This window comes from Cannabis sativa, chromosome 6 (genome assembly GCF_029168945.1).
Source record: "Cannabis sativa cultivar Pink pepper isolate KNU-18-1 chromosome 6, ASM2916894v1, whole genome shotgun sequence".
NCBI classification, from domain to species: domain Eukaryota; kingdom Viridiplantae; phylum Streptophyta; class Magnoliopsida; order Rosales; family Cannabaceae; genus Cannabis; species Cannabis sativa.
The window spans coordinates 57,884,103-57,899,079 of record NC_083606.1 but is presented as its reverse complement, the minus strand read 5'-3'; the positions used below and the strand labels follow the sequence as shown (position 1 = coordinate 57,899,079).

Here is a 14,977-nt window from a genome sequence, read left to right as displayed (position 1 = left end):
CATTTGACACTCTTAGATAAAATAAGTTGAAGTTCTACCTATTTTGTTATCCAATCGGGGAACAAATATTCCTCAGTGAAAAATAAAGAAATAATTATGTATAGTTTGCTCTTTCTTGGAGGTCATATTGTTGTTTTTGATATGATTTAATTGTGCATACTTATGCTGTTTCTTCTTATGTGTTTTAATACTATAAATTGCATGTGTCTCTCTTTTATTTACTTCGGATAAACAATTACACTCACAACAGGTACTTGTATTATAATTACGATGAAAACTTTTTTTCTGGAGAAACTCTTGTGAACAAATACTCCTCAGTGAAAAATGGAGAAATAATTATGTATAGTTTGCTCTATCTTGGAGGTCATATTGTTGTTTTCGATATGATTTGATTGTACATACTTATGTTGTTTCTTCCTATGTGTTTCAATACTATAAGGGAAATTTCATTATTTGCCCTTAATAATATAACCTATATCAAAATTTATACCCTTTTATAATTTGTACAAATTTATTCCTCTAATTTTAAAATATTCCTAAAATACTCCTAAATTAAACTTTCCCTCTCTCAGACGTTCCCTCTCTCTTTCTGACGTTCCCTCTCTCTGTCTCTCTTCACGAACCAGTCCTCCTCTCTCTCTCTCAGACGTTCCCTCTCACTCTCTCTCTCTCTGTCCTCCTCACCCCTCACGAACCGGCCTCACCCCACGAACCGGCCTCACCCCAGGAACCCACGAACCCACGAACCCACGAACCCACGAAACCCACGAAACCCAAGGCGACCGACGACGACGAAGAGGACGAAGACCCACGGCGGCCCACGGCGATCGACGACCACGACCACGAACCACTGAACCACTGATCCAATCCAATCCAACGGTAAGTTTTTTTCTGTTTAAATTTTAGAAATTTCAATGCGAATTTGTGTATGTTCTTCAGATAACATTATTTTAGATTGTATATGCGAATCTAGATGTCAATTATTGCATGTTGTATATGTTGGATATGTTTCAATGGTGTTTGTGTGTTTTTACAGCGTTATCGATGAAATGTCGATAGGATATCGATATGTATAGGTTTCTGTTTATGTGTTGGAACATTGTTGTCGACAGGTTGTCGACATCATGTCGACAATTTGTCGATGGTTTTACCTTGTTTGATGTTATGTAGTTTTGCCATGTAATGTCGACAATTTGTCGACTATATGTCGATAGGTTGTCGATAATAAGTTGTGGTTGATTCTTATGGTAGTTTACTGTTAGAATGTCGACAATTTGTCGACAGTATGTCGATAGGTTGTCGATAATAAGTTGTAGTTGATTCTTGTGGTAGTTTACTGTTAGAATGTCGACAATTTGTCGACAGTATGTCGATAGGTTGTCGATAATAAGTTGTAGTTGATTCTTGTGGTAGTTTACTGTTAGAATGTCGATAATTTGTCGACTATATGTCGATAGGTTGTCGATAGGGAAGTTAGAGTTGATTCGTATGGTAGTTAATTGGTATAATGTCGACGGTTTGTCGACTGTATGTCGATAAGTTGTCGATGTTGGTCGTTTGTCACTGCTCTTATGATAATGTCGATAGCATGTCGATTGTATGTCGACGATTTGTCGACCAGTTATGAATGTTTGATAATGTCGACAGAATATCGACATGATGTCGATGTTATGTCGACATTTCTTAACTTTTTTGACATTTAAATTTTTTTGGTCTTTGATTTTTCAGATGGCTCCCAGACTCATAATTCCAGCACCCGAGCATTTTACTGGCCGCGTCACATATAGAGGCACTGTAATTTTTGCAAAAATCAAAGCTCGGTTTGAGGAGTTCAATCTGAATAACACGGCGAAGGAAAGCCGTTTCGGGAGCTTTTGGAATGTCGTACCCTTGACATTCTCCTCGGTGTTATTTCACCAGCTGATGCTCCACAAAATGAAAGTGGGTGCTCAGGAGTAGTTGAGGATGCGGTTTTACGTTGGTCGGAAGGAGGTCAGATTCGGGGTGCTGGAGTTTGCACTCATTACAGGCCTGGACTCAGGAGGAGTTGAGGATGCGGTTTTACGTTGGTCGGAAGGAGGTCAGATTCGGGGTGCTGGAGTTTGCACTCATTACAGGCTTGGACTTCTCCTCGGGGCCAACAGAAGAGGAGAAGGCTGCGCAGGTCGCGCGCTCGGGGTCAGACCGATTGATCAACAGATATTTCAACCGGTCTGATAGTGTGAAGACAGAAGCACTCCAAGATAGGTTGACAAACTGTCAGAACCTGGAAGACTTGTACAAGCTCGGCTTGTGCTTGTTTGTGGAGTCAGTGCTTCTGGGCCGCGAGGCAAACGCGCTAATTACGCCTCACATACTTAGATATGTGGAAGACCTCGAGTTCTTCTTCCGGATTCCTTGGGGGAAGCACTCATTCGCCAGACTCATGCACTCGCTTCAAAAAGACATGTTGAAACAGAAGGCCAACTACGAGACGAAGCTGAGTTCGGATGTTCAGCACGAGTGCAAATACACAGCATATGGCTTCGCACCTGCAGTACAATATTGGGCGTACAAGGCCATTTTGGAGGTTGGGAAGAGGTATGGCACGAACCACGGGATTCGGTTCCCCAGGATGCTTAGCTGGACGAGCAAAGGCGATATTGGGAAGAAAGACGTCAGCGCATTAGTTTCTAGACGGGTATGATTTTCACTTATGTTCAGAATAATTATTTAACATAAATGCTTGTAATAAATGCTAAATGGTTTTATTATGATATTTTTTGAACCATAAACAGAATCTTGAAGTGGTGAAGGGGCTACTTCCACGGACAGAGGATGTAACGCCCTAATGCTAAGGCACGCTACAGTGCTTTTTCAATTATTGTGCAAACTTTGCTAATCAAAGAAATTTCTCGAAAAACGTGTCAAATTAAAAATTTTTTTGCTTTAAACATTAAACTTTGTAAAATAATATAATATTTACAAATCCCGGGATCCCGATTTCAAACTTTTGAAAATTTACTGTTTAAACTTTACATTCAAAATATACAAGTTCTGGGTCGCACAGCGACTTTCAAAATACAACACCCAGATGTCCCGAGACCGAACACTCCAGGTCGCGCCGCTTGACATGTACAATCTCACCCGAGCTCAGGTTCATTCCTGTTCAGCCTTCGCCTTTCCTTTACCTACACATGGAAGCAGAAACTGTGAGTCAACAGACTCAGTAAGAAATGCATATAACATATCATATAATTTCCGACCTGTAAATAGGCGCCCATACACCTATTTACAGAGCTTAACAGATGAGTATGAACGTTCAATACCAGGGTACAACCACTATACCACATACACAACGTACCTCACTGTACGAGTGTTGGTAGGGTTTATCCCGATCACGGAGTAACACTGAGTGATGTACCACACACCTTAGCATTATCCATGCTTGTGTTGGTATCACTGTATCGTACTCATAATCACAACAATCATTGTACCAATACACTCTATAACTTATTCATACAAGTGTTGGTAGTGTTTAACATAATTCAAGCATGCATATATAAACACATATACACACATTCAGATAATCACATCATACATTATACACAGTTCTTACCTGTTTTCCGAATTCAAGTGTGCTGGCCGACCTGAACGGAATTCACGTGCTAGATGGATGCCCTAATCACAATAACAGTAATACAGATGAGTAACTCGCTAAATCACTTTCCGGGACTTAAAACTTGAAACTAAAAGTTTCCCTATCGATAAACCTCATGGCAATACCCTAAATATCTCAAAATTGGCCAAAACTAGGGTTCTGAAAATTCCCCCAACAGGTAGACCGGTTCCCAACCGGCATCCCGGTTCTGGGTCACCAACCGGTCGACCGGTTGGTACAGACCACCCAGAACCGGAATTCCGGTTCTGCTGCAGGAAACCAAAAAATTAACCCCCTTGATTCAAATCAATCCCAAACTTTACCAAACTCTCCAGTATACCTATACAATGTATAAACATCCATTTCCAACCAACAAATCACAGAACAAACCAATAATTCAATTTATGCCATTAAAGCTCAAAGCTTGAGTTTCAAAACTCAAGCTTGCTTAAAACCATTCTCAAGCATCAAAAACAATAGATAGGGACTCAAATCAACTCAACCTAACCCCAGAATACAAACCTTAAGCAATTCAAAACCTAACAGCTCCCAACACCAAAAAACATATAATCAACCTAAATAAAAAGCTTAAAAACAACTAAACAAAGATCTAGGGCTTTACCTTAGTTGAAACCTCCTTGAATTCTAGCTAATTCCCAGAAAAATGGAATGGAAATGATGAACCTTGCCCTGGTTTGCTTCAGCCGAAGGAAAGAGAGAGGGAGCATTCAAGAACAAAGCATTATTCTAATTTTTCCTTTTTCTTAATTTTTTCACAAAAGACAAGAGTTTTTCCCTAAAACCCTTTGCTGAAAAACTAACTTAGATTAGGTGTCAAACACCTAGGCAGCCACCTCACTCACCTTAATAAAAGACTAAAATGCCCTTTAAACTTAAACTAGGGTATTTCTTTGAAACTAGGGGTAAAATGGTCAATTTCCATAACCCCGCTCAATCCCGATAAAATATTTTCTCTAAAATATTCCCCACTATGAAATAGGGTTCTAAACTTACTCATGTGATTATCTAGCCATCCATCGCATTTTCCGTTGTCGCCGAGCAAAAAGTACAAAATTAACATATTTCACATATAAGCTAAATAATACCCCTAGAGTTTAATAAAATCTCCGGAATTGAGAAATTATAACTCTAACATTTATTTCTAAATATTGGGGTCCACAAATAAATTAATTCACAAATAATAATAAAATAATAAAAATTAGTGCTAATTGCCTTTTCTAATCCACATTACTAGAGCGGTCATTACAATTATCCCCCCGTTAATAGGATTTCGTCCCCGAAATCTAACACGAATAGCTACGGATGTTGAGTCCTCATATCGACTCCAATTCCTGTGTGGCTTCTTCCACCTTACTGTTCCTCCAGAGCACCTTAACTAGTGCAATAGTCTTGTTGCGAAGAACTTTTTCTTTTCTATCCAGAATCTGAACAGGTTGCTCTTCATAGGATAAGTCTGGTTGTAGTTCAAGGGCTTCATAACTCAAGACATGAGTCGGGTCTGACACGTATTTCCTTAACATAGAGATGTGAAATACGTCATGAACAGCTGATAATGCTGGTGGTAAGGCTAGCCGATACGCTACCTGCCCGACCTTCTCGAGTATCTGAAATGGCCCAATGAACCTAGGGCTTAACTTACCCTTCTTCCCGAAGCGTCTAATACCCTTCATGGGTGAAACTCGCAGGAAAACATGTTCCCTCGCCCGAAATGTGACATCTCGCGCTTCGGATCGGCATAACTTTTACTTTGCTTTGAGAAGCAAGCATCCGAGCCTTGATCTTATGAATAGCTTCATTGGTCCTTTGCACTAATTACGGACCTGTGTATTTCCTTTCTCCTGTCTCGTCCCAATGAATAGGAGAACGACATTTTCTACCATATAACATCTCATAGGGAGCCATCCCTATTGTACTTTGGTAGCTGTTGTTGTAGGAGAACTCAATTAAAGGCAAATACTTACTCCATGAACCCTCAAAGTCCATGACACAGGCTCGCAGTAGGTCTTCCAAAATCTGGATAGTTCTTTCGATCGACCATCGGTCGAGGGTGAAAGGCTGTACTAAACTTTAACTTGGTACCCATAGCCTTCTGAAGACTCACCCAAAACTTCGATGTGAACTTTGGATCCCTATCTGACACAATAGATTTAGGGGCTCCATGGAGACGAACTATCTCCTTCACATACAATTCAGCATACTGATCCACTGAATAGGTAACTTTCACTGGTAGAAAGTGAGCCGACTTTGTAAATCTATCCACAATGACCCATACAGAATCATACATTCCTGCAGTTTTAGGTAACCCAGTTACAAAGTCCATTGCGATGTCCTCCCACTTCCATTCTGGAAGGATTAAAGGTTGCAATAACCCTGCCGGTCTTTGATGTTCAGCCTTAATCTGCTGGCAGGTTAAACACTTGGACACATAGTCCACTACATCTCTTTTCATCCCATACCACCAGAAGTAGGGTTTCAAATCCTGATACATCTTGGTGGTTCCTGGATGCAACGAATAAGGCGTGGTGTGAGCTTCATCAAGTATCTCTTTCTTAAGCTCATCAACACTAGGAACACAAACTCGAGCTTTATATAACAACATTCCACTGCTCGAGATTGAAAAACCTCTAGGCCGACCAGCCACTACTTCATCTCGAACTTTAACTAGCTCGGGATCTTCCAGTTGTGCCTTTCTGATTCTCTCCAACAGATCAGATTGGAGTGTTAAATTAAGTAATTTCCCGACCACGAACTCAATTCCTGCACTAACCATTTCTGAGGCTAGTTGAGGAGCTATCATAACCGTAGTACACACTTGACCGGGACCTTTTCTGCTCAGAGCATCGGCCACAACATTGGCTTTCCCGGGGTGATATAGTATTTCACAGTCGTAGTCTTTAACTAACTCCAACCACCTTCTCTGCCTCATATTCAAATCTTTTTGGGTGAAAAAGTATTTAAGACTTTTATGATCGGTATAAATCTCACACTTTTCACCATAAAGATAATGTCGCCAAATCTTTAAAGCAAAAACCACAGCAGCGAGCTCTAAATCATGAGTTGGGTAACGCTGCTCATAATCCTTCAGTTGACGAGAGGCATAAGCTATGACTCTGTCAGCTTGCATCAGAACACATCCGGACCACGTCTGGATGCATCACAATAAACAACAAATTTCTCTTGATCCGATGGCAAAGCTAACACCGGAGCTGTTATCAATCGCTGCTTCAACTCCTGAAAGCTTGATTCACACTTATCTGACCACACAAATCTCTGATTTTTCTTGGTCAATTCAGTTAGGGGCATAGAAAGTTTAGAAAATCCTTCGACGAAACGTCGATAATACCCAGCTAACCCGAGAAAACTTCGAATTTCTGTCACAGACTTAGGCCTCGGCCAATTCTTCACTGATTCTATCTTGTTTGGATCAACCATAATTCCATTTTTCCCAACTATGTGACCCAGAAAGGACACCTCAGACAACCAGAATTCGCACTTTTTGAACTTGGCATACAGCTTGTGATCCCTAAGTCGCTGTAACACCATTCGAAGATGATGCTCGTGCTCCTCTTCTGACTGAGAGTATACAAGAATGTCATCGATAAACACTATAACGCAGTTATCGAGGAAATCCTTGAACACCCTATTCATGAGATCCATAAAGGCTGCAGGAGCATTGGTCAATCCGAACGACATTACCAGAAACTCATAGTGCCCATATCTGGTTCTAAAAGCAGTCTTCGCTATGTCCTCCTCCCGAATTCTAAGTTGGTGATAACCAGACCGTAAATCAATCTTCGAAAACACTATCTTTCCCTGAAGCTGATCGAACAGATCATCGATCCTAGGCAACGGGTACTTGTTCTTAATCGTCAGCTTGTTTAGTTCCCGATAATCAATACACATTCTGAGGGAACCATCTTTCTTTTTCACAAAAAGAACCGGAGCTCCCCAGGGCGATACACTGGGTCGAATAAACCCAATATCAAGCATCCCCTGAAGTTGTAACTTAAGCTCCTTGAGTTCCGCTGGAGCCATCCTATATGGAGCTTTAGAAACAGGTTCGACTCCAGGTGCCAAATCAATTACAAAATCAATCTCTCGCTGTGGCGGCAATCCCGGCAATTCCTCGGGAAACACATCAAGAAAATCTTTCACCACCCGGACTACCTCAGGCCCAAATGTTTCAGGTCTGCTGGAGTCAAATACTACCGCTAGAAATCCTACACAACCATTGCATAGTAAATCCCTAGCTCTCAACACAGAAATAACTGGGATCCGAGATCCCTGAACCGATCCAACATAAACAAATGGATCTTCACCTTCCGGCTGAAAAGTCACCATTTTACGCCTACAATCTATACTGGCCGAATACTTGGATAGAAAATCCATTCCCAGTATAATATCAAACTCAGTTAATTTCAATTCTATAAGGTCAGTACTCAATTCCCTATCTTCGATCCTAATCGGCATAGACCTAATGCGCCTATTAGAGATAACCAATTCCCCGCTAGGCATTAGGGTTCCAAACCCTCTTTCTAAAATATCACAAGGCCTACCCAAAAGATCAATCACCCTTGTAGCCACATATGAACGTGTAGCTCCCGAGTCAAATAATACTGTAAATAACAAGTTGTTGACGGGAAGCTGACCTGTCACGATGAAGGACCGGCCGCGGCATCGGCTTGGGTAATGGCAAACACACGAGCAGAACCGGTTTCACCTCGGCTTTCGGCTCCTCTTTCTTTGCCTGGGGGCAATCTTTCTTGAAATGCCCCACCATGCCACACAGAAAGCATGTCTTCCGGTTACACTCTCCCGGATGATGTTTCTTGCACCTTGGACACTCAGGATAAGAGTAACCCTGACGTCCTCCTCTGCCTTGGTTCCCACGGAACCGCTTGCTTTGCCCCGAGCCACCAGAAGCTGGAACAACTTTTCTTTTCTGCTCAGTGGTGGAGTCACCACCATCCCTACCATAAACAGGAGTAGGAACAGTGGGGGTTCCACCAACACTCGGAGTCACCCGGGGCTCCTGAAGAAATTTTACTGCACCCTCGGCTCTCAAAGCCTTCTCAACCATATCTGCATACGTGGTTGCTTCAGTAGTGGTAATAACCAGATCATGTCGGATTTTTGCACTCAAACCCGCTAAGTATTTTTCTTTCTTACTGAAGTCCGTGGGCACGATTCCTGCTGCCAATTTAGCCAACCGATCAAATTTCGTTGTGTACTCAGTGACTGACATACCCTCAGTCCGAACTAGATCAGTGAACTCTTTCTGCTTTGCACTGCGGACCGCTTCATTGTAATACTTGGAGTTAAATAACTCCCTAAATTCCTCCCAGGTCATCAGCGTGACGTCCCGAGTGAGGGTTATCAATTCCCACCACACGAGGGCATCTTCCTGAAACTGGAAAGTGGCGCAGGTCACCCGATCATTTCCAACCACTCCCATGAAGTTGAGATTACGCTCAATCATCGAAAGCCATTGCTCGGCCTTCATCACATCAGGGCCTCCCAGAAACACTGGAGGTGCACGCACCGAAATCTTTCGTACAAGGGTTCCATACGGTTGCCAACAACGGGTTGTTCCGCCGGCACCGCCGGAACCGCAACGGCCTGAACTTCTTGAGGAGGCACGGCAGGAGGACCCTGCTGCCTCAACCTCTGAATCTCTTCATCTTGCTGGCGGATTCTATCTTGCATCTCCGCAAATCTTTGCTCCCAATCAGGAGGAGCTTGAGGTGGATTTACAGGGCGACCACCCTGAGCTCTGCCACGGCCACGGCCGCGACCACGGGGATTTTGAGGATTCCCCTGACCGCCTCCGGTCTCAACCATGCCACCCTGACTTCTTGTATTTCGCGGGGCGTCCATTTAATAGGACTTAGCCTGCGAATCCATAAGCCCAGGCAGGTTAGACAGCGATCAAAATTAACACCGCTCTTAATAACTAAAAGGCAACACACTTTCTTTTCTTTTTAAAGAAATATATTTAATTTAAATCTAATATGCTTCCTAACATGCTTTCACATCACACTTATTTAAAATACTAAACAAGTACGGGCTTACTGAACCGTGAACCGAGCTTTCTCTGATGAAGATTGTACATGTCATAGCAAGCTTCGGTAGACAAACCTGGCGGCTCTGATACCAAAATTGTAACGCCCTAATGCTAAGGCACGCTACAGTGCTTTTTCAATTATTGTGCAAACTTTGCTAATCAAAGAAATTTCTCGAAAAACGTGTCAAATTAAAAATTTTTTTGCTTTAAACATTAAACTTTGTAAAATAATATAATATTTACAAATCCCGGGATCCCGATTTCAAACTTTTGAAAATTTACTGTTTAAACTTTACATTCAAAATATACAAGTTCTGGGTCGCACAGCGACTTTCAAAATACAACACCCAGATGTCCCGAGACCGAACACTCCAGTCGCGCCGCTTGACATGTACAATCTCACCCGAGCTCGGGTTCATTCTGTTCGGCCTTCGCCTTTCCTTTACCTACACATGGAAGCGAAGCGTGAGTCAACAGACTCAGTAAGAAATGCATATAACATATCATATAATTTCCGACCTGTAAATAGGCGCCCATACACCTATTTACAGAGCTTAACAGATGAGTATGAACGTTCAATACCAGGGTACAACCACTATACCACATACACAACGTACCTCACTGTACGAGTGTTGGTAGGGTTTATCCCGATCACGGAGTAACACTGAGTGATGTACCACACACCTTAGCATTATCCATGCTTGTGTTGGTATCACTGTATCGTACTCATAATCACAACAATCATTGTACCAATACACTCTATAACTTATTCATACAAGTGTTGGTAGTGTTTAACATAATTCAAGCATGCATATATAAACACATATACACACATTCAGATAATCACATCATACATTATACACAGTTCTTACCTGTTTTCCGAATTCAAGTGTGCTGGCCGACCTGAACGGAATTCACGTGCTAGATGGATGCCCTAATCACAATAACAGTAATACAGATGAGTAACTCGCTAAATCACTTTCCGGGACTTAAAACTTGAAACTAAAAGTTTCCCTATCGATAAACCTCATGGCAATACCCTAAATATCTCAAAATTGGCCAAAACTAGGGTTCTGAAAATTCCCCCAACAGGTAGACCGGTTCCCAACCGGCATCCCGGTTCTGGGTCACCAACCGGTCGACCGGTTGGTACGGAACCACCCGTAACCGGAATTGGGTTCTGCAGGAAACCAAAAAATTAACCCCCTTGATTCAAATCAATCCCAAACTTTACCAAACTCTCCAGTATACCTATACAATGTATAAACATCCATTTCCAACCAACAAATCACAGAACAAACCAATAATTCAATTTATGCCATTAAAGCTCAAAGCTTGAGTTTCAAAACTCAAGCTTGCTTAAAACCATTCTCAAGCATCAAAAACAATAGATAGGGACTCAAATCAACTCAACCTAACCCCAGAATACAAACCTTAAGCAATTCAAAACCTAACAGCTCCCAACACCAAAAAACATATAATCAACCTAAATAAAAAGCTTAAAAACAACTAAACAAAGATCTAGGGCTTTACCTTAGTTGAAACCTCCTTGAATTCTAGCTAATTCCCAGAAAAATGGAATGGAAATGATGAACCTTGCCCTGGTTTGCTTCAGCCGAAGGAAAGAGAGAGGGAGCATTCAAGAACAAAGCATTATTCTAATTTTTCCTTTTTCTTAATTTTTTCACAAAAGACAAGAGTTTTTCCCTAAAACCCTTTGCTGAAAAACTAACTTAGATTAGGTGTCAAACACCTAGGCAGCCACCTCACTCACCTTAATAAAAGACTAAAATGCCCTTTAAACTTAAACTAGGGTATTTCTTTGAAACTAGGGGTAAAATGGTCAATTTCCATAACCCCGCTCAATCCCGATAAAATATTTTCTCTAAAATATTCCCCACTATGAAATAGGGTTCTAAACTTACTCATGTGATTATCTAGCCATCCATCGCATTTTCCGTTGTCGCCGAGCAAAAAGTACAAAATTAACATATTTCACATATAAGCTAAATAATACCCCTAGAGTTTAATAAAATCTCCGGAATTGAGAAATTATAACTCTAACATTTATTTCTAAATATTGGGGTCCACAAATAAATTAATTCACAAATAATAATAAAATAATAAAAATTAGTGCTAATTGCCTTTTCTAATCCACATTACTAGAGCGGTCATTACAGCGGAGGAGGAGGCATTTGTGAGGACCATATCTTACGATGGTGTGGAGAACCTGGTTGATGATGGTGTGGATGACACAGAGGCTGAGGCAGGTAGTCAGGTACCAGAGACTCAGGTCCCAGACACTCAGGAAACAGACACTCAGGTACCAATTTTTGGAACTTTTTTTTTTATGTCTTTATTTTTTATTGTTTTTGTTTTGTGATATTTGTTACATTGTGGAATTATCGTATGCTTACCGTATTTTTTTGATATATATTTTTTCAGGCCACTGGTTCAGAACCTCAGCCCAGTGCACCATCTTCATCAGGCGTTCGGGGTGCCGAGTACACTGATTTAGTGGCGAGGTTGGATAGGATCGAGGCTGACACTCAGGGTCTGTATGCTGCTCATGTCGAGCTGAAGAAGGCATACGAGACCAGCCATGTAGAGCTGAAGGGTGGTCAGAACATAATTATGGAGCAGCTCAGAGACATATTGGCCATGTTGAATCGTCCGCCAATGACAGCTTCAGCACCGGAGGCCCCAGCAGATCCATCTACCCCACCACCAGCTGCTTCACCCCCAGTAGAAGAGGAGGAGGTCTTCCCCGACGATTACGATCCTTATGAGGGAGCTCCAGCGACTCCGATCGAGGCACAACCTGTTATCCATGTACATGACACCGAGTCGCAGGGTGAGATTCTGTCGATAGAAGCACAACCTGCAGTGGTTAAGAGTCGGAAGAGGAAGAGAAAGCCTCCTGTATGGTTCGGTGACTATACGGAGATGAAGAGGAGACATAGGCCATCTTCGACTTTTGATCCCCTGGAGCCACCGGATGAGAAATTGTTAACCACTTTCCGAAAGTGGTGTGTTGGACTCATTCCGAACCACCGACTTCGGGATTTGAGAAGTGGTGATTACGGTCCAGGATTCTTTTGGATAATGCTCACACCAAAGGAATGGCTTACAGATGACGTAAGTAAAGTATTTTATAATATTACTTCACTTTACAACTTTATGTGCAATTAATATATTTTTTTGTCTAACTGACATTTTCCTTTATATGCAGCATATAGATGCAGCAATGCATATGCTGAGGAGGCGACGCACCGACTATCCACTGACATTTCCTCAGAAGGGTGTCATCCTCTCCACATTCGTGACCAGCATGATCAGCAGTGCATGGACGAGCCACAAGGGTCCGAGGAAAAACTTTGTGTGGGAGGATTATATCCTGGACTACTGCAGAGGGGTTCATAAGGTATTGTTTTAGTAAGATTTTAAATGTTAATTGTTTGGGAGGATTATTATGGTTTGTTAATTGTTTCGTTGTTCTCTGTAATTACAGTCCCAAGTCTTTGAGAGATGGAGGGGTAACGAGTTTATTTACTTCGTTCTGAACCTTCCCGAGGCAAGGCACTGGGTCACACTTGAAGTCGACATAGAGCTGTGGAAAATTAATGTCTACGACTGTGATTCCAGCGTCTGTCATTGGACCGCCATGGAACCCATCCTGAAGACTTGGGGAGAACTGCTGCCCTCGCTAATCCTTGCAACCGGGGAATTTCCACATAACAACCAGATCATGGCGTTAACTAACAGGGACATCAACGTGCTTCCAAAAATGCATTCGACCCGAGCCACTCACGACTTAGTTCCGAAGTCAACAACCAGGTACATAGCGATAAAAAAGTACTATAGTATTAAAATATGTTTTACGTTAGACTGACTTTACATTTTATTTTGCATTTAGTGGTGATTGTGGCGTCTATTGCATTGAGTATGTGGAGCATCTCATGATGCAACGTGGATTGACCGATGTGACGCCAGACCGGATAGCTATGTTTCGTCAACGGTGGTGTGTTGATTTATTTTACCAAAATGTCGGCTGATTATATGTGTAATTATTGGGACATTGTATATTTTGTGTAATTAACATTACAGTTATGTATATATAGACCTTCTCTTCGTTCAAATTTTGATAATTATTCGTGGTTTCAAATATAAAATATCGATATTATTCACATCACCACCTCTTTCACCGTTAGGTCCCCTACCAACGTTATACAAATTGGCTCCATTTCGTTGGACGCGCCTGTACCTTGCATTTTCATGAATTTTTGCCAAGTTTTTTTCAAAGAGCGTGGCCAAAAGGGTGGTACATTTGTCAGCATTTTCGAGGCGATCAGCGAACCACGATTGGAGTGTGAACCTGATAAATTCAACCAAAGTAGTTATTGGATATTTCCTGAACTCTTCTGTGACACTATTGAAGCTTTCAGCAGCGTTGCTCGTCATGATGTTGTATCTATCGCCCAAACAATAAGGGTGAGCCCACTTCTCAAACCCTATACTCTCCACATATGCAGCAATGGCCGGATTCATCTTTCTAAGCTTCTCGAACTCTCTATCGCATTCAGTCTTCGACCATGCGTAAGCAACATTATATATTTGGTTGTGAAAAGCATCAGTCTTGAATTTGGCGTTCACGTTCATAACAATGTGGTGATAGCATGCACAGTGGACTGCTTCGGGAAAAACGAGTTCAACAGCATGATCAATGCTTTGATGCCTATCTGACACAAACACTAAGTTCTCAACCACGCCAATTGCTACCCTCAACTTCTGTAAGAAATACGTCCAGGAGTCGTTATTCTCACTGTCAACGATACCATAAGCAATCGGCAACAATTGGTTGTTCGCATCGTATGCCACAGCAACTAACATTATACCGCCGTACTTCGTCTTCAAGAAGGTGCCATCGATACTCAAAACAGGACGACAAAAAGAAAAGCCCCTTCTACATGCACCGAGTGATATAAAACAGTACTTGAACCGTTCATCCTCTAAGTACAAGTAAGTAATGGTACCTGGATTCTTCTGTTCCAGCATGTACAAGTACCCAGGAAGCTTCATGTATGAAAACACAGGCGTACCCCTAGCATACGTAAGACCCATCTCCCTGCACCTCCACGCCTTCACATAACTCATACTGATACCATAGTTGTCAAACATGTCCCTCTGTATGTCTTTAGCCTTGTACTTAGTTCCATCTTGGGTGTACTTCCCCTTAATAAGGTGGCCAACTA

The 14,977-nt window shown here is 41.9% G+C and overlaps 1 protein-coding gene across 1 annotated transcript; it reads left to right on the top strand.

The window, feature by feature from the left end:
• Window positions 1–11,911: 11,911 nt before the first annotated feature.
• LOC133038869 (uncharacterized) lies at window positions 11,912–13,896 on the top strand. The gene is made up of 4 exons (XM_061117311.1): window positions 11,912–12,048; window positions 12,171–12,863; window positions 12,958–13,149; window positions 13,237–13,896. Exons 2-4 carry the CDS (start codon window positions 12,360–12,362, stop codon window positions 13,615–13,617), a joined length of 1,077 nt encoding a protein of 358 aa, XP_060973294.1. The 5' UTR covers window positions 11,912–12,048; window positions 12,171–12,359; the 3' UTR covers window positions 13,618–13,896.
• Window positions 13,897–14,977: the final 1,081 nt, after the last annotated feature.